At 51.0% G+C, this 24,866-nt stretch overlaps 1 protein-coding gene across 3 annotated transcripts; it reads right to left on the minus strand.

Annotated features, from left to right (window-relative positions):
- On the minus strand, positions 1-24,387 carry CARD19 (caspase recruitment domain family member 19). 3 transcript variants are annotated; one of them, XM_054162122.1, is made up of 6 exons: positions 24,262-24,387; positions 12,321-12,463; positions 10,482-10,635; positions 7,028-7,087; positions 3,671-3,742; positions 1-2,060 (listed from the first exon to the last, which is right to left on the minus strand). In XM_054162122.1, exons 1-6 carry the CDS (start codon positions 24,278-24,280, stop codon positions 1,948-1,950), a joined length of 561 nt encoding a protein of 186 aa, XP_054018097.1. In that variant the 5' UTR covers positions 24,281-24,387; the 3' UTR covers positions 1-1,947. The 3 variants fall into 3 exon arrangements, with proteins under 3 accessions (XP_054018097.1, XP_054018103.1, XP_054018110.1); XM_054162128.1 differs by lacking the exon at positions 24,262-24,387 and adding an exon at positions 20,246-20,318; XM_054162135.1 differs by lacking the exon at positions 7,028-7,087 and having other exon boundaries at positions 24,262-24,383.
- Between the last annotated feature and the right edge of the window lie 479 nt (positions 24,388-24,866).

A 24,866-nucleotide genomic window follows, 5' to 3' on the forward strand; every position in this document is an offset into this window, starting at 1 on the left:
AGTACAGCCTGGCTGTGAGTGACCTGGGCAGCCTGACTCGGGCAGGGGAGCAGCCTCCTTTCTGTTCTTCAGATCTGACCTAACCAAGACCATGGCTACCTCTACCTGGCCTTAGCTCATGTCCCTCCTGCGCCATGGGAGAAATACTTCATCAGGAGAGTAAAATCAGGGTCTTCTCTCTCAAGATGTTTCCCTCAAATACTCCTTAGATCTTCTATGTGAAATTCTGGCCCTGTACTCAACTCCTCTGCACCATATGCTTGCTAGGCCTCACTCTCTACCACTCCCTGCAAGGAGGCTGGTGCCAGGTGGGGGTTGGGCTCTTCTCCCAAGCAACAACTGACAGGATGAGAGGAAATGGCCTCAAGCTGCACCAGGGGAGGTTTAGGTTGAACATCAGAAGAAACTCCTTCCCTGAAAGGGTTCTCAAAGACTGGCACAGGCTGCCCAGGAAGCTGGTGGAATCCCCATGCCTGGAGGTGTTTCAAAGTGGCAGAGCTGTGATTCTGCAGCACATGGCTTGGCACCAGACTTGGCAGAGTTGAATAAGGGTTGGTCTCAATGATCTTAAAGATCTTTTCCAACCAAAACAGTTCTATGATTCTATGACCAAGTGAGTGAAAGGCCATACAGTTATCACAAGATGATCTGCCTTGGGCAAGACAATGACATTTTTATAACATGAATAACATTTAAAGCTGGAAGACAATGTTCAGTCTGACCACTTTGAGAAACCCACTGCAAATGACTTAGATGCTCACATGGGATCCTCATGATGTAGCTGCAAGTCTCATGCAGGTGCCAGATGACTTGATCTGGACATCTCTTCATTCGGTCAGGGAACACAGAGCCACAAAGCATCATTCTCCTCAAGTACAGGGATGTGGTCTCCCCAAATTCCTCAGGTTCTTGAGCAGGCAACTGAAGAACTCACTACTGAAAATGCAATTCCTCCCATGAAGTTCAGAGCTACTGCCCCCACCCTCTGGAAGAGGAACGCCATTTCTACTGAACTAGGCAGGACTATGGTTAGGTTCATAAAGCTAAGAAACCCCAAGCTGCATCACCTGCAGCCCTGACTCCCTCAAGAATTAGTCTGGCAATGGTTCCTGCAAGTTCTTCACGTTTCAACTCACAGAATCAAAGCATCACCAACAGCCCAAAGCTCTTCAACTACACAGATACATATTTGGCCAGAAAAACATTTTGGATGACTTCAGTTTCTTACATATAAAGACTGCAAAACACTTCAGTGGAAAAGGAAAAGCTAAGGCAATCTGAAAAACCTTCTTAGTAGTTTCAAGTGCTTCAGATCAGACATTCCAGTCCATAGGACCTTCTGTGGGCTGGGAACCAGCTCCAGCACGTGCAAAGCACGGCCAGCAGCTGAGCGTGAACACGACGAAGGCAGGTGGGGATGAGGCACAAACAGGACAATCAGAAACCATGGCAAGCACAAGGCATACACAAAGGCAGCTGGCACTGATAAACGTCATAGGTGCCAGTGCCCACCTGAGCAAACAGCCCTGAGATAGAGATCCATTTCTTAGTAAGGCTTTGAGTGGGGGGAAGGGGAACTTAAGTGCTTTTCTTAAAGGCATTGTGACAAAAGGCAGGCTAGCGTTCCTTACACAGCTCAGCTCCTTCATTCCAGTATGAAACAGACAGGCAAACATGGCTTAGACCCATGATCCTGGCATCCTTTTAAAGTCTGTCTTAAAAACACATTCTACCCACATGATAAATACTTTAAAATCAGCATGTACAAAACCAGAGGGCCCTTTGCCCTGGGCAGGACTCACACAGCTGGAGCTCTGCAAGCAGCTTAAGGCAGCACAGTTCCTGATGGAGCCAGGTAAGAACATCTTTGGTACGAGTGTGGCAGGCTGCTGCTCACGCCCTGCTGTCTCCCCTGGCAGCACAGCCAGGCCAACAGGCAGCTCCTCCTTAGTCTCCTGCCAGGTCCTCCAAGTACAACATGCAAATACTTCTCACGTGTCTCCCCAGGATAATGGGAGCAAAGCCGAAGATTCTCCGCGCTCGTCCTGGGACTTTGGTATCTAGAGCAGAACGAAGGTGGAGGAAAAAGAGCAAGTGAACGTGGTTAGGTTTCACTCTGGCTAGTGAGAGGCATCTGCAAGACATAAAGATGGGTTTAGAAAAAGCCCCCAGAGGGAAGCCCATTTCCTTCAGCACTGTGCATCCCAGCTGCCAAGACAGGATAGCCATCGCTCGCCGCTCCGAGGGCAGGCACGTGAAGAGGAGATGACTGAGTCAGGCCAGGGGACAGCTGCACACAGAGCACAGTGCCAGGTGATGCAAACCCAGACCCCTGCATCCAGGTCTGGTGGTCCTATTAGACACAGGGCATGGAGATACTGCAGAGGCACAGGAAAGAGCCTCAAAGACCGGTAAAAAAGACACTTGGAAAAACCCCCAAACTTGAAGAGATTAGTTGGTATTTTCAGCAGGAATAAAACTAGAGCTGACCTGAGGCACAAGGACTTCCATGGGGAGAAAACTGGCACAGAAACAAGGGGCTAAGGGGCTCTGCAGTCTGGTAGAGAAAGGCCTGACAGAAATGATAGGCTGGAGGTGAAACCATTCCCAGCAGAGAATAGGACACACATTTCTAACACGGGGGACAGCTGGCTGGGGCCTGGGAAGTGATGGATTCTCTGTGGGGTTTGCTCTCAGTCCCTGAGTGCTTTTCTGAAAATGCTTCTGTTAACTGCTGGTGACTGAACCTGATGAAGGGAAGTGATGGCAGCTAAGGGCACACACCCCTCACCCTTGCAGACCTAGCGGTTCCCTTCTAGCCTTAAAGCTTAAGCTCATGGACAGTGCACTTGAGGGTCTTTGATCTGAGAGTGAGAGGTAACACAGCCCAGACCCCACATCACCTGAAATGGCCAGGAACTGGTGCTGCTGTAGCCTACAGCTCTGGGGAAAAACAAGTAAAGAACAACATCCAACTGTGACTGGGGAATGAGGAGTGGAAGACACCAAACCAAACTGGAGTTTGGATCCTGCTCCCCCTCTATGACATGAAGACTGGCACTGCCCACAGCACCATGCAAAGACCTGAGAGAAAGTGACAGCTCTGAATCAGCTCCTCTCTCCCCCTGGACCTTTCCCACTAGCACTGACTCACTGCTTCACTGAAGCTGATCCATGTGGACACATCAACACATTTTCTGCAGTGCTGGGCAAGTGCAAGGCAGGACAGTGAAGAGGAGCAGGAGCTCTGCTCTGCTGGCTGCTGAGCCTTTCAGCTGCCAGGGAGAGCCAACACCCAGGGCCAGCAGCAGGGGCGGCAGCTGTGACTGCCCAGCCTCAGCAAGCGGAGCCAGCATCCTCCAGCCCTGGCTGTGGCCATACTTCAACCAGCTCCCAGGGGCTGTGGAAGTCAGGTCTGGCTCTGTCTCGTGGCTGCTGGGAATCCTGAGCCATTGCTATAGCAACAGGAGCTCAGACGACCGCTGCCTTCCCAGGCTCCATGTGTGGCACCCTGTGCAGCACACAGCCATCGTTCGCCCTCGGTGTGTCTGCCGCTCCCTGCCCACCCGCCGTGAGGAAGGCTGGCACCTGGGCCAGCTCCACTCGCTGACCACGGCAGGCCCAGGGGCTCCAGTGAGGCAACCAGGAGGGCAAGCTGGGTGCAGATTACCTGAGTGACAGCAGTACCAGAGCAAGGCAAATCCTGCAGCCACGCTGAAACATGCCAGGAAAAACACTGGGCCTGAGGAAAACCAGAAAAGAAAGAGAGCCATGAAGACACAGCAGAGCAGCAGCAGTCCAGCTCAGCTCATCAATCACCAACTGCTATTAATATGCATCATAGAATACATAGAATACACAGAATAAACCAGGTTGGAAGAGACCTTCAAGATCATCATGTCCAACCCATCAACCAATCCAACACCACCTAAACAACTAACCCATGGCACCAAGCACCCCCCATCAAGTCTCCTCCTGAACACCTCCAATGACTCCACCACCTCCCCAGGCAGCCCATCCCAATGGGCAATCACTCTCTGTATAGAACTTCTTCCTAACATCCAACCTAAACCTCCCTTGGCACAGTCTGAGACTGTGTCCTCTTGTTCTGGTGCTGGCTGTCTGGGAGAAGAGACCAACCTCTGCCTGTCTACAACCTCCCTTCAGGTAGTTGTAGAGAGCAATAAGGTCACCCCTGAGTCTCCTCTTCTCCAGGCTAAGCAACCCCAGCTCCCTCAGTCTCTCCTCACAGGGCTGTGTTCCAAGCCCCTCACCAACTTTGTTGCTCTTCTCTGGACTCGTTTCAGCAAGTCAACCTCCTTCCTAAACTGAGGGGCCCAGAACTGGACACAGTACTCGAGGTGCGGCCTAACCAGTGCAGTGTACAGGGGCAGAATGACCTCCCTGCTCCTGCTGGCCACACTGTTCCTGATGCAGGCCAGGATGCCATTGGCCCTCCTGGCTGCCTGGGCACACTGCAGGCTCATGTTCAGCCTACTACCAACCAGTACCCCCAGGTCCCTCTTTACCTGGCCACTCTCCAGCCACTCTGACCCCAGCCTGTAGCTCTGCATGGGGTTGCTGTGGCCAATGTGCAGAACCTGGCACTTGGATGTGTTCAATCTCCTGCCCTTGGACTCTGCCCATCTGCCCAGCCTGTCCAGGTCCCTCTGCAGAGCCTCTCTACCCTCCAGCAGATCAACTCCTGCCCCCAGCTTGGTGTCATCTGCAAATTTACTGATAATGGCCTCAATGCCCTCATCCAGATCATCAATAAAGATGTTAAAGAGCACAGGGCCCAGCACTGATCCCTGGGGGACACCACTGGTGCCTGGCTGCCAGCTGGCTGTGGCACCATTCACCACCACTCTCTGGGCTCAGCCTCCAGCCAGTTCCTAACCCAATGCAGTGTGCTCCCATCCAAGCCATGGGCTGACAGCTTGGCCAGGAGTTTGCTATGGGGAACGGTGTCAAAGCCGTGCTGAGGTCCAGGTAGACTACATCAACAGGCCTCCCCACATGAAGTGTATTCAGATGAAGCTAATATTGACAATTATGTGCTATGAAGCACATTTACTATACTGTAATTAACTCTTACTGCAGTTGCTTTGCCACCTGTCCACCTCTTCTCACCTAGCTGTACCTTATGAAAAGCAAAAGGTCCCTCTGGTGTTTCTTCCTCATTCTGTAACTTTCTGCAAAACCCCCTTTAAACACTACAAAAAAAGAGCAACCAGAGCCCTGGGACCTCACCACACAGTGTAGCATGAGCTCCATGAGCAGCCCCCACTGGGTCAGTGCACTGCCTGTGGCTAGCAGTGCACCACGTGAGGCTGCAGCACTTTAGAAGCAGATTTTTAGGGTTCTAGGTTTTTCCCTACAGAGGGCTCCAGAAATTCCACTTTGATGACAAAAGCCAGCACTCCTGTTTGCAGTTCTGCTGGAAGTTGAAGTGCAGAGCTCTATGCATTCCTAGAATCCATCTCCCACTGGAAACCTTTCCCTCTGGTGCCTGCCTGGAATCACAGGCAGCGTAATGCTGCTGCTCGGTACTGATGGTCAGTAAAGCCCTTCTGGTTCATACTGAGCCACAAAACCTCATCAAGATTTATATCTGCTTCTTTATTCTCTTATATTCCATTTCTGTTTACTACTTCAGTAGGGCTATAGCTACAATTAAACTGTCCCTGTTAATTTAAGGGCATATGTGCTGCAGGCTAACAAATGAGTGCAGCAAAGGAGGGAGCAAGGACTTGGGTGCCCCTTCAGCTGTAATCTCCCAACAAGGGTGGCCAGCAGCCAGACAATCTGCAGTCTCAGACCAGCTCTTTCCTCACCATCAGTAAGGACAGAAATTATTTCCTTTCCTTTACTTCCCAATGCTTTCTCTGTTCTTCCTGTACTACTATGCTGCTGTCACAAGGGGGATGTGAAAAATCCAGACAACAATCTGGGTCAATATTCCAAAGAGGCAAAAGCACAGACTGAGTTCAGCTGTGTTTCTACTCCTTGTTTCAGTCTTCTCTCAGGGGAAAACTGGCAAAGGGTCATGGGTCCATGGAAAGTGCTTTATTCTTTCATCATTACATCCAAAGTTCTAAATAAAATATCAAATAAACTTAAATGATAGAACTGCTCATTAGGAACTCTGAAAATCCCTCAGCTTCCCTTCAGGTCCACAACTCCTTTTCAAAAGATATTCCAGTGAAGACAACTTTTGCCTCTAATCTGGGCACTGAGCAGAGGAAGGGGGAAAAATTAACATGTTTTCCTAAGGAAAATGTACTGAAGCTCCCCCTTGCTCATCTTCCTTTCTGTCCTTGTTTTCAAATGATCTGTATTCAATTGAAAGCTTGCAAAAAAGGGTAAAAAATTGAAAGCTCTATAAAAAAAATCATTGATGGCCTTATGCAAAATGACAGCAGCAGCCTCCCAGTACCGAGGGGCTACAAGAAGGATGGAGAGAGGCTGTTAAGAAAGGCCTGCAGTGACAGTGCAAGGGCTTCAAACTAGAGCAGAGCAGATTGAGACTGGATGTGAGGAACAAGCTCTGCACCAGGAGGGTGGTGGAATGCTGGCACAGGTTGCCCAGGGAGGTGGTTGAGGCTCCATGCCTGGAGCTATTCAAGGTGAGGCTGGACAGGGCTCTGGGCAACCTGATCTAGTTGAAGATGTCCCTGCTGAGTGCAGGGGGGTTGGACTGGATGAGCTTTGGAGGTCCCTTCCAGCCCAGAGCATTCTGTGATTCTAAGTGTTGAAGATATCAATAGGAAATGAAGAGTTTAGCTGCAACAGTGCAAGTCAGAACCCCCACTGTAAGTGCTGATTAAACTCTACAGCCTCCTGCCTCTCCTGGCACTCCTCCACACCAGCCCAGTATGCTTCCCTCCATCAATTCTACTTAACTTGTGACAGTAAAGACATCATAAAACAATTGGTTACATGAAATGCAAATTACATGATAAAATAAATTGCATCATCATCTGCAAAGCCATTCCATCCAGTGAGACTGAGTGCATTTATTTACCCCTGCCATTTAGCATATATTGCTCCTTGTCAGTGGCTATCTCTGCAGAGTCTGCGGCTTCTAGAAACAAAAGCAACACACAGAGAGTTAGTGCTCAGCTCAAGCAATCAAACACAACCAGCACCTGCAACACACTGCAGAACAACTCATTTCAGGAAAATATCCAGTCTGACCCCCTCCACTCCAGTCACAGCTGGATATGTGCTGATCCAAACACCTGGGCACACAGCTCTAGCTAGCTGACCACGCGAAGCACTCGCCCCAGGAGTCCCATTCTTGAGCACATCTCTGTGCCTGAGTGCTCCTGGCAAACAGAGCACTTGGGACAAACTGCTTGGCACAGGTTATTTAGCTCAGGTCTGGTCTCATACAGCCATGGGGATAACACTGCAGAGCATGGGTGCAGAGCATGTCCCCAGAAATGCCTTTCCCTCAAGGCATCTTGAACTTGCAAGCCGCCTCTTTAGCCAAACCTCTTTGTGCTCAAAAGGATTCAAAAACTGATTAAGAATTGAGAGCTTCAAGTTTGGCTGTCAATAGGGGAGATTTTGAGACTAGTTTCAACTGATTTCCTTCTTGTAGAAGACAATCTGGAGCTAGGTGAGGTGCCTTGGCAAACTCCCCTGTACACCAGGTCAGCAATGGGCACCTGCTGTCAGGATGAATGTCCCTGTCCCATGCTCAACATGTCCTCTCCACATGGGGACAGGGCATGGCCTTCAAGCTGAACAGAAACATCTGAGGCGCTTTGCTGCAAAGCTGGAGAGTCACTGAAGCAGAAAGGGCTGCTGCAAAGCCCCTATGTTGTGCCCTGCATCAGTGGCAAATTTACAGCTCCTGCCTGCTTTGAGGGATGTGTTCCAGCCAAGCAATCCTCACACTGCATGAGAGCACAGCAAAATCTCTGCACTTGTGTCAGACTATGTGGGACTGAGCTGATCCTTTACCCTTCTTGTCTGGGTCTGGCCAGCCTGTTCTAGTTGAGGATGCCCCTTCTCACTGCAGAAGGGGTTGGACTGGATGGCCTTTGGAGGTCTCTTCCAACCCAGACCATTCTGTGATTCTAGGTCAGTGCTGAGAGAAGTAAGAACATTCAGTCACCTGGAAGATCCTGCTCAGCTTTAACAGCTCTGAAGCTGCGTGCGCCATGTGCCTTACCCACCCTCTAGTGGGAATTCTGGATACTGCTGAACATTTCACTTGCAATATTACACTTGAGGCAAAGACATTTTGGTCTAGCACAAATGTTTAAGTTGGTTGTTTCTTTGAAACATAAACCCTGAAACATTTTTCCTATGTACAGCAGCATGTCATCTATTACAGAACTCTGCGCCGGCCACAGTTCCTTAAGTGTCCTCCCCAACAATCTCTCCAGGTGTTTACAGCATTGCTTGTTTCAGTTCCACCTGCACTTGGAGCAAAGGCTTCACCTCAGGAGTCTCATTCCTCCTCACACCTACAAACTCTACAGTCAGTTCTGAAAATACTCTCTGCTAAACCTGACAAATTTAACGGCTGCTGCTGCACAGCACAGGTGAGAGGCAAGAAGGATAACATGCAAAATGTTGGCATTGAAAAGGGAGCTTTTCCTGAAGGATGGAATTGCTTGTGGTTCTTGCTTCCAATGCTGTACAGGTCTGTATTCAATCCAGAACGCAGGCAACTGCTTTACTTACAGAATTCACAAGCAGCAGCCATAGGGAAGGTGCAGAATCTCACCATGTCACAGTATTTGAACTCAGTTACTCAAATCATTATCATTCTGAGGATGGTAACAGCGAGAATTTAATGACTTTAAGAGTCCCTTCACATAATGCAAGAGCAGCAAACTAGTTTTGGGCCACCACAAAGAGCTTCTATTTTTTTTTGTCTGGGAAGCACTCCCAGTGCATGTGCTTGTCATGCACAGTCTGACCATGAGAAGCACTAACCTTGATTACTCATGTGGCTGCCTGAGTAAAAGCTCTCACATAAATCAGGTGCATGTTTATGCTCCAGCTAAAAGTGAAGCCCTGCACCAGTTTCCTTTCAGCTGATCTACCCAGGCATGACAACGGCACAAGACAGCCTGAGAGCTCGTCTGGGCAGTATCTGCACACCTTCCAAGGGAAGCTTGATGGCTGTGGAAGAGCTTGGTCACAGCTATGCTTGTCCAAGTATGTTGCTGAACTTGGACCTATCCACTGTGCAGACACTGTCTGTGTGGGATGCAGTCAGGCCTTGGCTACTGTGAATGTTGAAATACCTTTTCAGAAATGGCCTGTACAAGATGTTGCTGAGCATTTACAGAGCTGAAACTCTGAAAACATCATAGATTCTTGACATTTTATTCTTAGTGACCACACTAAGACTTAAGTAAGTACTGGGCAGACACAAACCTTCAAATGCAAAGATGAAACAGAGCGATAAAGTGCAGTACCTTCAAAGGTAATCACCACCTGACACACCATTTTCATTCCAGAGGTCAAAAGGGGCTGTTTGATTCTTTTAAACCCATGCACCTATGGTTTGAACCCCACTGGACTTAATGGACACATTCAGGATTTCCCTGGCATCTAACTGTGGAGTTTCTTACAACTAGAAATCAATTGACAGGTGAAGCATTAGTGATGCCAGATACTTCATAAGGATTCCTTAAACTGCACTCCCTTTGCAGCTTCATTAACCTAAATGTGGCAGCTTTCCCTCAAGCTCCTCAAGTCCCTTCAGTATGCAGGATGCCCAAGTGTATTTCCCACCCTTCTGGCCCTGTTGTTCTTTACTCCACTTCATGAGATAGGAAAAAAACCCAGAACAACAAAACCCCCTTGAACTCCAACACATAGTAAGCATCATCCCAGGCTGACAAGCCAGGCTTGGTACCTCTCCCTACAGAAATCAGCTCCTTTGCAATATAGAATCCAATCTGTCTGAGCCTCAGTCCCTCTGAAGTACAGACATGTATTGTCTGGGGGCAGCTTCGAGGACACTGAGCAGGTCTGTCAGCTGTACAGAGTAAGTCCTGTGGGATTAATATAGCAGCTCATCATTGCAAGGGCCTAGCAATGCTTGCTTCACATTTAACTAGACACAAGGAGATTTATGGGCTGAGGGAAAGCCAAGATTCTGGGCCACTAGAGTCTTAAACTTCACCAGTTGGAGGTAAACTTCACCAGTTGGAGGTTTGTAATGTCCTTAGGTGCTTCAAGTCAGGACAAGCAGAGAGGAAATAAGCAAGCCAGTAAGAAGCAGTGGTTATGGAAAGAGAAACTTTACTTCATAGCAGTTACATCGCTGTCTTACATGTTACACTTAAACCTCAACTTAAAGCTCCTGATGGCTTTGGGGAAATCCCAGTCAGAAGGAATTAAGGGATGCCCCAAAAACTAATTAAAACAACCTAAATGTCATTCAGAATGAGGCTCTGTAATACACCCTGGGCAGAAATTCAAACTCAGCTTACAAATCCACTTACTCAAGATCTTCCTGCTTGGCAGGTCATTATACAGCTCTTCAGCATTGATCTGCAGAGCCCTGTAAAACTCTTGACAGTGCCTATCCCCCTTCTTTTGAAGGTGCTTTATCAGATCTGAAAGTCTGGTATGGAGTGATGCCTTTGGGTTCCTGAACTGTAAGAGAAAAGCACACATCAGAAGAGAGCTCACAACAGCTGGAGGTCAGCTTTAAGCATCACTTTACAGTACATCAGGGAGTGAAGACAGAAGCCTTTGGTAAAAGAGAGGGCCAAAAAACCCCAAACCAAACAAACCACAGGGGAACCTGAAAAGGACACACATGCATTACACAGCAGCCTTCAAGATGCTGAGCTCCACCTTACAACAGAGTTTTGTGTTTCCAAGTTGTCCATTAGTTGCCTGGTAATGATCACCCCAAAAAGTAGTTTATACTGCTGGCCTTGGCTGCAGCACTGCAGTGCTCTTCACCCCAAGGTTAGCATTTTGTTGTTTCCAGCATAGTGAGCTGCTGCACACCAGTGCAACAGGTGCAGATTCCCATCACTGGGGGAGCAGAGCAAGCAGCTGCAGAAGAAAGGACCCCTCTGCGGTCAAAGATGTAAGGAGTATTAGGAAACCCTATCAAGGAAAGGAAAGGTGTAGCTAGCCTGGCACATCAAAGTCATCTCAGCTGCTCTGGAAAACATCCAAAGCAGATAACCTTTGTACTGCACCTACTTAGGATCAATTCTTGCTCCAAGGGGACAGGAATGCAGCACACCTTATCCAGCACTCCTTGCTCAGACCGATTCCCATGAGGTCTACGGGACATAGCTGAGACTGCAAGCTTCCTAACCAACAGTGCTGACAGGAACTTGCCTGGACCTCTGCAGAAGCAATAGATTTCTGTCTGCTAAGTGCAGAAGTCACAAGCTACATTTCATGGATTCCTTCTGCATTTATTTTGAAGCTCTTGAGAGAATGAGATGGTCTTGAACTGTGAGTGTCTGTGTAACACCAGCCAGGCACTGACTAGACTGGCTCAGCTGATGATCTAGCACTGCTCTACAACACCAAAACACTCTCTATCCCCATGGAGTTGGATTATGACAGATGTAGCCCTATTTTTCCTAATGTTCAAATACTGCTATGCCAAAGGCCTGAGACTTGTGCAGACAATGAAGTCAGCAGAGGGCAAGCTCCAGCTGTTAGAAGTAGGACCTGAGAAGCTTTTAACTTTACACAAATTTAAAAGAGCTTTCCCCCTAAAACCAGCTTTGTGCCAGGGAGGGCAGCCTGGCTCCAGACACAGCAGCACCACTGGCAGATGTTACTCATTCCATCCATTTCCCACAGCTCCACACTTAGAGGTGGGACCAGCGCCTCCCTCCTCTACCAATACTCACAGTTAGCAATCACATCAAGCAGCAACTAACCCTGATGAAGCTAATGTAGGTGGTTCTGTGGCACAGCCAGATGCATCTGACACGACACTGCAGCACCAGGCTGGCGTGCAGGGCGTCTGGTCAGGCGCTGAGGGCAGCCCTGTGACGCCGGTTACAAGATAGTGAGCTCCGCACCAAGTGGCATCTGACGTCACGGCAGGGGCCTGGCATTAAGCTGCTGCTGCTGGTGCTGAAGCAAGTGCCCTCTCCCATGACCACTTGGCAGAGAAGCTGCCAGCCCTGTGACCTCCCCTCTGATGCGAGATCCCAGATACAACTGCTCAGCAAGTCTGAGGTGAGGAAGGAAGACTGGCTGCATGTGGCACCAGGAGTCAAGCAGGGAAGAGGCCAGCTGAGCTACTGCCCCACAACAGCACTGCAACACTCAGAGATAAGAGCAAAAATTCAAGTTACCTTTTCTGCTTCTGCATTGGTAAGGATTTGAGGGTAGACTCTGTTGAGCTGCAGAATAATTTTGTCCACCACTTGCTCATTCAGTCGGCTGCTGGTTGTGAGGAAGTCCTTGTCGTGCTGCAGCCGCTGCCAGTATGACTGATCTGCAGAGACACAACCAACCTCAGCCAGCAGGTAGCAAACCACTCCTTCAGCTGCATGCTCATCCTCCTAGCAGGGGTGAAAGCACTCAAACACAATCACCACTGCCACCACCTCACCTCACAAAGCTGACAGGGAAACACAACACAGACGTCGTCACAGACCATCACTTGAACTTACAGACATCTGAACTCTGCTGCCTGTCTCCTCCCAGGCTCTCTTTAGATGTCAAGCACTGATGGGCATTTAATCAACTACTGAAGATGAATTTTGTATCATTCATCAAGTCAGATGATGGAGCTTAACACTAATACATTACATAAATGACATTAGACATGCTGGAGGGAAGGACCCATCCAGAGGGACCTGCACAGGCTGCAGAGCTGGGCCCAAGCCAACCTCATGAGGTTCAACAAGACCAAGTGCAGGGTCCTGCAGCTGGGTCAGGGCAATCCTAGGAACTGATACAGGCTTGAGAGCAGCCCTGAAGAAAAGGCCTTGGGGTGGTGGGGGAGGAGAAGCTCAACAGGAGCCAGCAGTGAGCACTTGCAGCCCAGAGAGCCAAGCAGAGCCTGGGCTGCAGCAAGAGAAGTGTGGCCAGCAGGGCCAGGGAGGGGATTCTCCCCCTCTGCTGAGAACACAGCTGGAGCTCTGTGTCCAGTTCTGAAGTCCCTAGCACAGGAAAGATCTGGAGGTGCTGGAAGGTGTCCAGATTAAGGCCACGAGGATGAGCAGAGGGCTGGAGCTGCTCTGCTCTGAGGACAGACTGAGAGAGTTGGGGTTGTGCAGTTTGGAGGAGAGAAGGCTCCCAGGAGACCTTTTGTGGCCTTGCAGTATCTGAAGGGGACTACAAGAAAGCTGGGGAGGGACTTTTGAGGGTGTCAGGGAGTGACAGGACTGGGGGGGATGGAGCAAAACTAGAAATGGGGAGATTCAGATTGGATGTCAGGAAGAAGTTCTTCCCCATGAGGGTGGTGAGAGACTGGCACAGGTTGCCCAGGGAGGTGGTGGAAGCCTCATCCCTGGAGGTGTTGAAGGCCAGGCTGGATGTGGCTGTGAGCAACCTGCTGTAGTGTGAGGTGTCCCTGGCCATGGCAGGGGGTTTGGAACTGGATGATCCTTGAGGTCCCTTCCAACCCTGACAATTCTATGGTTCTATAAATGCTCAGATGTAACTATGTACTTCATAGGTGCAGGTCTCTGATGTGAAATGGTAGCAGGACATGAATTTGGCTTCTAAGCCTGCACATTACTGATAGTGGCACACAGCAGCACAGGGTTGGTCTTCCCTGCCCACAACTGCAGCTCAGTGTGGGGTGGGATGGGAAGGACACAGAGAATCTCACACAGGCAGGCAGAGCCAGGGGCTGATTGAGCTGGAGTGACTTGGCCCTAACATCACCCAACAATCCAAGAGTCCATTGCTGCCTTCTGTCTGACTTGCCCAGCAGAGACTGCCCAGACTGAGACAGAAGTGGAGTATTAGCAACAGCATCTCTGCCAAAGAGCCATCAAGTTTATTGGGGAAGGTCTTTTGCCTTCACAGAGGGGCAGGGAGCAGGGGCAGGGAGCAGGGGCATTTCAGAAGCAGCACATTTTCACCATGGAGGTACACTCCAAAGCACACACAAACAAATAACATTCTCTACAGTTAAACCTCTGCAAACAGACAAATGCAGAGCTGCTGCTGTTTTAGGCACCACTTCCAACCTGACAGCAATGCACAGCCTTCCCTAGAGATGCTTTTTGAGTCCCTGGATGAAAATCTGGGCACAGGCTGGCTGCAGGGTGTGCTCTTCTCAGATCTAGAGAAGAGAATGTCTATGGCCACATCTCAAGTAAGTGTTCATGGGCCAGTACTTTATAGCCTAGGAGCACTGAAAACAAACACAGGACAGCAGCATCATATTCCCCATTCAAAGGAAATGCATAGGTGTGATGATGCTTTGGCTACTCGAAGTACAGAGCCATCAGCCCTTTATGCCCTGCAATTCAGAGAAGAGAAAAGGATGAAGGAAAAGAGCTGGAAAACCTTGGTGTGATGCACAGCCCCTATGCACAGCCCTTGTTCCTTCCAGTTCATGACTTGGGTCACACATCTACTGATGTGTGTACACTTCTGCTGTCCCCAGCATAAGGACATGCAACTGCTGGAGTGAGTCCAGAGGAGGCCACAAAGATGCTTCAAGGGCTGGAGCAGCTCTGCTGTGAGCACAGGCTGAGGGAGCTGGGGGTGTTCAGCCTGGAGAAGAGATGGCTCCAGGGGGACCTCAGAGCTGCCTTCTAGTGCCTGAGGAAGGCTGCAGAGAGACTTTTCCTGAGGGTGTCTAGAGACAGGGCAAGGGGGAATGGTTTGGAGCTGAGGGAGAGCAGGGTTAGACTGGAGCTGAGGAAGAAGTTCTTCAGCATGAGGGTGGTGAGACTCTCGAATAGGCTGCCCAGGGAGGCTGTGGCTGCCTCCTTCCTGGGGGTGTTCCAACTCAAACACCCAGGCTGCCCAGGACAGTTGAGAGGTGTCCCTGCCCATGGCAGAGGGGTTGGAGCAGATGAGCTACGAGGTCCTTTCCAACCTGAGAGCCTGCACTGAGAACTGCGAGCCTAGAGGCACAAGAGGGTTTCAGTTACATTCTTACACCATCTGACTCCCACGTGTTTGTACTGCCTCCCTTTTCCACAGCTTGCTGTCAGGGCAGCTCTTCAGGGCACTGCCACAAACACAGGGCCCTGCCATACTCACCGTGCAACTCCCTCTTGTTGCAGGGATTTCCACACGCTCTGATTCAGATCTGAGACCAAACCTCTCTTCAGAGGAACCTATCAGCATGCACAAAAGGCTGAGGCAAGGACCAGACTATGAAGTTGTTCGTGCAAATACTTTGGGGGAATCAAATGTCACGCTCCCCGCAGCATCCTGCTCCGCCTTCTGCCTCAGCTCCATGAGCTGTAGTGACTCTTCAATGTCACCAACTCCTCTGTACCTTCTGCAAACTTACACAAAACATGCATTAAACTGGGTGTTACAGCTAGCAGAGCAATTAAACCTCAAATACCACTGTGACATTCAAACAATGAACCACAGCAAGTGCCAACAGCACGACAAAGAGCCAACAGCACGCGAAGGGAAATACAAGGCTGTGAGCGTCCCCTCCTGCCCTGCTCTGCTGCTGCCTGTCACTGCTGATCCCTGCACAGACAAGCAGGTAGAGGTGTATCAGCAGCACTTACACCAGTGAAGTTAACTGTGACCAGCTGATCCCATTAAAGCCAAGATCACTTTCTGAGCAGTCAGGAGGACTCCACCTCCTCAGGGCACTCGTCCCTTACCATCACCACTCTGAGCACAGGCTCTCTGCTGGCACACCATGTCACAGGGTGTCAGCCTCTGTGACATTTCAGGGGTGCTCTTTTGCTTCCATCCAAGCAAAAGGGCAGGACAAGAGACGGACATGAGACTCCTGCCCTCTCTGGCTGCTGCTGGACTGTGCCAGGGCTCAGGCACCTGCAGGATGCTTCACCCATCATCTCCACTTTTCAGAATCACCCAGGGTGCAGCCTGCTTCCCCCCCATTCTCACACAGACTGTCACTTGCCTGCTCTGTCACCACCTCCAAATGGCTCCAGGTCAGTATTTAGGATGAAGTGCAAGGTTTACAATGTCCTGAAGAGCAACTATCAAGCTTAACACTGCCTCGAGTAACAGCAGAGCAGGTGTAACTCTCATTATCTCACCTCTCTCCCAAAACCTTTTGGTTTGCCTCTAACTCGGAGAAGTCTTTGCCCAAACCACACAAGGAACTGCTTTCACACTTCTGATAGACCTCAGAAGTGAAACTTCCCCACAGCACCACCCCCAGTGCAGAATTGTGCTCCAAGTACTAAATGCAAAGCAAACCAACAAACAAAGCCTCACCAATCCTAGCAGCTGAAGGTGGCACCCTGCCCTGGAGTGATAAGGCTATCTGGCAAGCACACGTGTGTGTGAAGCCACCACACAATGCTCCTGTGCCCAGCCTGCCACAGGGGCTCTGGCAGCTTGCTCACAGAATATGCTTGCTTGCACACACTGCCAGTCATGGCCCAGTTACAGGGAGGCAAACACATCCTTGCTATGAGGTTTTATAATCATTGCTCAGGAGCATCAGCTTCGTAATACTGAACACTCTGGTTGCTTACCTTGTGAAACAACAGAAACCCCACAGCAGGTTAACTTCACAGCTGCAGCAAGGCTGCTGAGGTGCTGCCAGGCCTTGAGAATGTGGGGAGTGTGGGTTGGGGTATTTTGCTTATCCACCTTTTATCTGACTGCCTCAAAGAGATGGCAGTTATGGCATGGAAAGCAGAACACCTTTATGCCAAGAGGATTTTGCTTTTAAGCAGGAGTCACCCCAGCTGTAAAAGGACTGTCCTGCTGTTAGCCAGTGCTTGGCCTAGAAAGCTCAGAGCAGCAAAACTGGGAGACTGGGTCAGTTCACCAGAACTACCAGCACAGAGGTGCACTGACAGGCATTTTAACACCCCATTGCACCTAGCTCTGAGTGTGTAAGTTGATGTTCCTGCAGTTACACCTTCTCTTCCACCAGAACATTCATCTCACTGGGCTTAATCATGTGCATAGGCTTTGGACCCAGCCTCAGGTTTGCTCAGGCATGGAGCTGCAATGGAGGAGTCTGCAGGCTGCGACATGGATGGAAGGCTGGCAGCGGACTGAGCTCAGCCACACGAAGAGAGGCAGCAAGGACAGCTGAGACTGGCCACCACTCACTGAAGCCAACCTAAGGGATGCTTAAACAAAGGTCAGTGTTTCCTTACTCATGAGAAATGCAAACTTGTCAAAGAGCCTGACAGGAAGCTCCACAACTGTCTTTGAAAACATGGCTGAGAGGAAAACATGACTCATGATTTCATGGCATTGGCTTAGCACTGCCCTAAGCCCTCAACACACCACACACAAACCACTTCCTTCTCTCCTCCAGAGCACAAAAAGCCTCTGGCATAAAGCACACCACAGCAACACACAGAGCCTGCCCTGGCCAGGCACACAGAAGGGAAGGAAGGGCAGGTGGAATTAAGAGGTATCAGAGAAAGGCAAGAGATGAGTGGTTATTTGTAGCCAGCAGCTCCTCAAATAGAGAATAAAACACATGAAATGATTGCTGACCAGTGCCCGAGCAGCAAATGACAATAACAAAGCAAAGTAATTCATCATTTTTGCTGGAGATGAACATCACCTCCATAAAATGCTGTTCCTCCTTCCAGTTGCTGGCAATAGCTGCACAATGACCCAGCCATTATACTAAGTGCTGGGATTTTAAGGCTGCTGAAATGTATTCTGCTTTTGGAAGTAACAAGGCTCATAAAAAACCTGATTGCATGCAGGCCTAAGGTGCCAGGCTGCCTTCCACAGCACCTGCAGGAAACCATCAAGGGTGACAGAGCCACCCTTCCAAAGCCCTTCCTAACTCACCAGCAGAGTGTGTTCAGAGAGTTTGTCAGAGATAACTCCTCACCTAGGCACTGGCATGCCAGACCTTGGCAGCAGCCAGGACATCAGGTGAGTGCTGGGCTGCTTGCACTCTGCTTCAAACACCTGTGCTAGGGCACCTGGTCCCTGGACAGTGTCACCAGCACTATGTACTGATACTACAAGGCACAACTGGCAGGTTACAGTGGCTGTCAGAAACCCCTTTGTAATTACTTAATTTTCTCAGCAGAAAAGCCCCCATGTCTTTTTCTGTACCAGGAGTATCCAGCAGGGTTTTGTTTCTGCATACGCCTCTCCGCGATCTGCTTTCGCTGCCCTTCTGGAATAAAACCACATGGCCCTAGACAGCTGCCACCTTAGGCTGGGCTTGGCACTGCCACCTCACGTTCATCACAGCAAATTAACAACATTTGCTGCACGTCGATTTCGTGGGCCGTGATCAGCCCCTCCTCACCACACTGCAACTCCCTCATCCACACTTGGGCCCTGGGAGCATCGATACTGCCAACACCTTAAGTCAGGCAGGCAGACCTGCCAATTAGTAACTCCACCTATCTTTATGTAAGGACTCTTGAGACCGTCTCTGACAGTACCCCATCTTTATTACGGTTTCATCTTTGTCTTCTCCTTACAGCCTCCCTCAATTTACCAAGCAAACAGGCAGGATCATCACAAACAGATGAGTTTAAATACCGCAGACACAAACCCCAACACATCTCTCTGGCATGCTCCATGACAACACACATCATTTGCAAACACCCATTCCAGAAACCTCAATGGGATCTGCTGTGCAACACAAACACAAGCCTCAGCTTCCTGTAAAACTCAAAGGCCAGCTGACAAGCAAACCCCCAAAGGCATCCGAACTGACACCTGTGTAAGTCCATGCAAACCTCAGGAAACAGATGAAGGAGTCTCTGTCAAAAAAAAACCCCTTAGTGTAACACAGAAGTTTTGGCTTTTCCCTTTGAAGAGCCTAAGACAGGGATTCAAGAAAAAATCTGGCTGCAGAGAACTGGTCTGAAATGATCAGATTGCACAGGTTACCAGAGGCACTCCTGATGGTGAGCAACTGGTTTGCTCCTCTGGGATGGACGTGGCAATACAGAGGTGAAACACACTGTGCCACCCCCTCTAGCCACACTCACCTACTGCCACATGTTGGTGCTACTGGCAAGTCAGTTACCAGAAGTCAAGAGTCCTTGAAAGCAAGTCATACAATCACAGAACCATTACAGTTGGAAGAAATCTTTAAAATCATCAAGCCCAAATGTTAAGCCAGCACTGCCAAGTCACCACTAAACCATGTCACTCAGCACATCTACACACTTTTAACTCCCTTCAGAGATGATGCCTCCACCAGTGCCCTGAGCAGCCTCCTTCAGGGCTTGACAACCCTTTTGGAGAGGGTTTTTTTTTTCCTAATATCCAACCTAAACCTTCCCTGGTGCAACTTGAGGCTGTTTCCTGTTACTTGGGCAATGAGGCTGATCCCCACCTCACTACATCCTCCTTCCAGGAAGCTGTAAGAGGTTAGTGTCTCATCTCTAGCTGAAATAGCTTTGAAAAACAGAACCTAGCAAATAATAAAACAGTGCTCGGCTACTAAAAGGTTTTTGCCACTTGGGTGGAACACTTGTTTAGAGACATTCCGAGTTGTGCAAGTTTCCTAGGCTGGCTAAGACATCAGGGCCCGTCGGTGGTCAGGCACACTGCGCACCACTGCTGCGGGAGGCAGCACCTCAAGGAGCAGAAGATGGAGACTGGGCAGAAGCAGCCGACTTGTTTTCGCTACCACATAACACGCGGGCAGTGTGACAAGGTCTGGCGCAGCACCTCGACGCACTCACATCACACTCCTGCCTTCAGAAGGGTCACACAACCGCCAAACCGACTGTGCCCGCCCCCGAACCCGCCGCCGCGCCCCGGACCGCAAGGCCCAGCCCGCAGGCTGACACTGCGGCGATGCCCAGAGCCGACGCTGAAGCTGGAGGCGGCACGGCCGGGCACTGCCCGCTCCCTGGGACCCAGGGGACAGCCACCCCACTCCGCGACTCGGCGGCCGGCCGCGGCTGCCGCAGTTAAATGCCCTGCCGGCAGCCGCGCCGGCCGCGGCCCGAGTACGGGGCGCTGGAGGCACCAAAACACCCGCCCCCGCGTAACGCGCGGCAGCGCGCCCGCCACGCCGCTGCCGCCACGCAGCCCAACGCCAAGCGCTGCCTGCTCCTGCCTGAGACGGCCCCGCTGGCGGCGCCCCAGGGCTCTCCCTGCCGCCCTGCGGCTCTCCGCGCTCTGCACTCACCGGCCATGGCGGCCCTGCCCGGCCGCCGGCTGGCTGCGGCCCTTCCTGCTGGGGACGGCAGCCGGGCCAGGGCCGGGGCAGGGGCGGTGCGGGCCGCCGAGCACCGCCTCCCGGGCGCGGAGGAAGCGCTGCCGCAGGCGGCGGAGGGAAGCGGCACGGCCGGGGCCGCTCCGGCTGCTTCCGCCCCGCGGCTGGCGGCTCTGCTCTTGTCTTGACGGCTTTGGAGGGGCGAACACCCGCATGTACAGCCATGGCATTCGCCCGGCCCTTCAGGGCCCCCTGCAGCCTGGAACGGGACGGCCGTGGGTGTGAAACAGGTCACTGCCGTGCCACGCTTCCATCAGTAATGCCACAGTCTACTTTGCCACAAGTTATTCAACTTTTCAGAGTCCCCCGGCTGTATTTTCATCACGTCCCGATGCAATGCTTGCTTTCTTCCTCCTGCCACAGCACTGCACACGTTTGCTCAAAGGCACTTGCAAGGTGCACGGCAAGGCTCTCAAGTCCAAGAAACAAGCATAGCTCCTCTCCATCAGCCACGCTTGCAGTGAAGCATTTGATTCATTGAGATAGAATCACAGAATTGTCAGGGTTGGAAGGAACCTCAAGGATCATTCAGTTTCAACCCCCCTGCCATGGCCAGGGACACCTCACACTACAGCAGGTTGCTCACAGCCACATCCAGCCTGGCTGCAAACACCTCCAGGGATGAGGCTTCCACCACCTCCCTGGGCAACCTGTGCCAGTCTCTCACCGCCCTCATGGGGAAGAGCTTCCTAACATCTAATCTAAACCTCCCCTCCTCTAGCTTGGATCGATTCCCCCCAGTCCTATCACTCCCTGACACCCTCAAAAGTCCCTCCCCAGCTTTCTTGTAGTCCCCTTCAGATACTGCAAGGCCACAATAAAGTCTCCTCAGACATAGTAACTCCACAAGGAAAGAAGTACAAGGGAATCTACACTTAAAATCTCCCATTTGCACAAAATTTGATCAACATGAAATTACTCAGTGATGTGTGGAGGACAATGTCCCCTCTTAGGTGTAAACGCTGCGGAGGAGCAAGGCTGAACCTTGGCTTTGCCAATTGTGATTAGTCCAGGGCTGGGGGGTCCTTAGTGCAAAATCTGGTGGTTTTAGAATGTTTTGGAAAAGGCAGATCTCTAGTATAGCAAAGACACAAGGTGCTGACATCAGGAAGAAAGTGATCATATTGAAGAGGAATTAAAATCACAGCAAGAAGAGTGACCTCCAGTCTGGTAGGTTAAAGGCTTCTACAACCCAACTGTCCTTGCACAGACACCTCCTATTAGAAGTGTGCTTAAGTAACAAGCCCTGAGCACTGCAATACGTCCTCACTCAGGAACCACAACCACTGCATGGACGAGCACTAGTGCACAAGATCCTGAATGGTTTGCTCCGATTTGCCTCTGTGCCATCTTCACTCAAGCACACGGAAAAGCTATACCAATATACCGTGACTGGTTAAACAGGGACTGGGTAACCATCCTGGTTAAAACACCCAGGCCCTTGCTGTGGGTTAGTGTGGTGTCTTGGGAACTGAACCCCACTGACAGGCCAGGACTTCTGAAGCACAAGTTCCCAAACAGGAGGCAGGAAAGGATTTAGTGAGGAGTTTGGTCTTGGATACACACTGTACACCCTCTTGTAAGACCGGGCTCCAGCCAGGAGCCTAGGAGTTTAAAACAAAATGAGAGGAAAATTTGCTGGAAGTTTGCACTTCCTGGTACCACAGGGGAAGTGTCATAACCAGCACAACCCCAGAGATGTTGCTTGGGGCATACAGGGCATTTCCAGCATGTCCTGGGGCAGCACCTGGGCTAGCAGGGCTAGCCACACAGTCCTGAAGCTTTCTCCTGGATAAGTGAATACTCTCACCCCTGGTTTTAGTGCCTGACCTTCCCTGTGTGAGGATGGAGTTTCTAGCCCAGCAATGCTCTCCAAAGAGAGCAGCATTCCATCCCAGTGCCACATCGCACACCCCATTGCCACGGCTCTGAGGAACTCATGGCAGAGACCTTTCTGGTGAGCACATCCAGAACCACAGAGTATGTCTGGTTGGAAGAGACCTTCAAGCTCATCCACTCCAACATTTGACCCAGCACCGAAGGGTCAACACCAAACCAGGTCCCTAAGCACCAGGTCCACAGGGCACTTGAACACCCCCGGGGATGGTGACTCCAGCACTGCCCTGGGCAGCCTGTTCCAGTGTCTGAGAGCCCTTTCAGTGAAGTCAGAACTGCTCTAAGATTATTTTCACTTCCATTAACAAATGAGATACCTCCATCTCGATATTTACTCTGGAAAATGTCGGTCTGTACCTCCATGCTGGAGACAAAAGCAGCTTCTTTAATCTCCAGGAAGTGTAAGAACGCGAGGAAAAAAAATCCCTAATTGAAATATCTTTAGTACTACCGAACGCTGTCACATTCATGGTGCATGTCCTTGGGAAGATGAATAGAGTGCAAACATCCTGAGTTTCCTCCATTTACCCTCTGGAACCCAGATTTTATGAACAGCATGAACAGAGATTTTAAACTTACTGCACAGAGAGACCCTGACCATGCCTGCATCTGAGTGATTTTTGGCACCGTATGGTAGTAACAGAAACGGGCACCTTGTGGAAAGGAAATTGTCCGTTTACAACTCCTTTCGTCATATATTTTTATTTCATATGTATATTAAAATATGACAGCAGAGCTGTTGCCTGGTACTCAGAAGCAGCATGGTGAGGATTTGGGTTTATGGCCGTTGGGTACCCGTGTGACTTCACTGCATTTTGTGCTCTGCTAATAAGCGTTCCTGGAATCCTTGCCCGAATCTAAACCACAACACTGACAGCCTGGTTGTCTTAATGTGACCCAGACTGAAGTCTTTGATACAAATCTCACATGTTTATCAGCAGCCTGTTTCCCAGCACTGGAGTGAAGTGGAAGTGGAAGTCAATCATTCAGGAGTGCAGTGGTGTGCAGAGCCACACAGCCTGGGGGTATTTTTGTCCTACAGACTCAGATAACGATACAGGATTGAAGAGTTAAATAGATCTCCTACTCATGCCCATGGCACGTAGGACTTCTACAGCCGTATGGCTGTCAGCTTTGCCCTGGAAAGACAGGTCCTTGGGGAGTCCTCTGCATGCATGGGGCACGTCCCTGGGGAGGCACACACACGGCTTGGAGCTGGGCCACCAGATCCTCTCCCACGGTACGATCCGTGACATTCAAAGAGCACAGCCAGACAGGGAGCACACATGCTCAGTCCCGGTAAGGGCGATGAGCTCTGTGAGACGGCGCTGTGGAACCCCCGCGGCCAGTAACGCTGCTCGCAGACTGCTCGCAGGCTGGGCAGCACTGGGAGAAGCCCTCGCTTGCTGCTGGCGGCGGCCGGGGGCATCGGCAGAACCCAGCTCGTTTCCGAAACTCTGTGATTCATGTCGGGTTGCTGCCTCCTGAGCGGAGTGCCCTGCCCAGCTGTGGTTTCTTTCCCAGCGCCTGAAGGGCAGCAGCTGCATTTCCTGGTTAGCTAATCTCAAAAGCCATTGCCGTTCCCCGCTGCTAACCCGACCGATTTGTTTATTTGCGTGTATTATTTGATTTACTAAATGTTAGCCTTGTCCTGGCAGCATCGGCATGCAGTGTTTTCTCGTTAATTGTTAAAACACAATACGGGTTGATTTTCCCACCGCTTGAAGAGGGCTGGATCTCTTTAAGAACAAATTAAATCCAGACGGTGCAGGCAGTCCCGTTAACAAAGTCTCTCTTTGTGTTTAAGACAATACAATGAGATACTTCAAAGCTCAGCTTGGACACTAAGCGCCCTTCAGCAACTTTTAGCTAATCATTTATAACAACAGACTGTAAAAAGGACAGGCACAGAGGGCAGGCAGCGAGCGGCCGGCCACTCCCGTCAGAGCCGCTGCCCGGGCCGGCTCCAGCCTTGCGTCCCTGCGGGTTTCCTGAGCAGTCACCTCCCCGAGCGTCCCGTCCCAAACACTTACATGTCCGGTACAGCATCATCCATAGGCTTCACGGGGCCGTGCTGCGCACCGTGCGGGCAGCTGCGCTGCTGTCCTCCTTGCCTGCCGGAGCAGAGGTCACTCCCAACTTGGAGAAGCGAAAGCACCCTGGGAGGTGCGAGTCCGGCTGTGCGCAGCCAGCAGAGGCCTGCCGGGCGTGCGAGTCACGGCTGCCCGAGCTCACAGCTGGCAGTGCCAACGCGGGGCTGGCAGGGCACACAGCTGGCAGTGCCAACGAAGTGCCGTCCGAGCTCACAGCTGGCAGTGCCAACGAAGTGCCGTCCGAGCTCACAGCTGGCAGTGCCAACGCGGGGCTGCCTGAGCTCACAGCTGGCACTGCCAACGCGGGGCTGGCAGGGCACACAGCTGGCAGTGCCAACAAAGTGCTGTCCGAGCTCACAGCTGGCAGTGCCAACGAAGTGCCGTCCGAGCTCACAGCTGGCAGTGCCAACGCGGGGCTGGCAGGGCACACAGCTGGCAGTGCCAACAAAGTGCTGTCCGAGCTCACAGCTGGCAGTGCCAATGAAGTGCCATCCGAGCTCACAGCTGGCAGCGCCAACGCGGGGCTGGCAGGGCACACAGCTGGC

This window comes from Dryobates pubescens, chromosome 1 (genome assembly GCF_014839835.1).
Source record: "Dryobates pubescens isolate bDryPub1 chromosome 1, bDryPub1.pri, whole genome shotgun sequence".
Taxonomy (NCBI): domain Eukaryota; kingdom Metazoa; phylum Chordata; class Aves; order Piciformes; family Picidae; genus Dryobates; species Dryobates pubescens.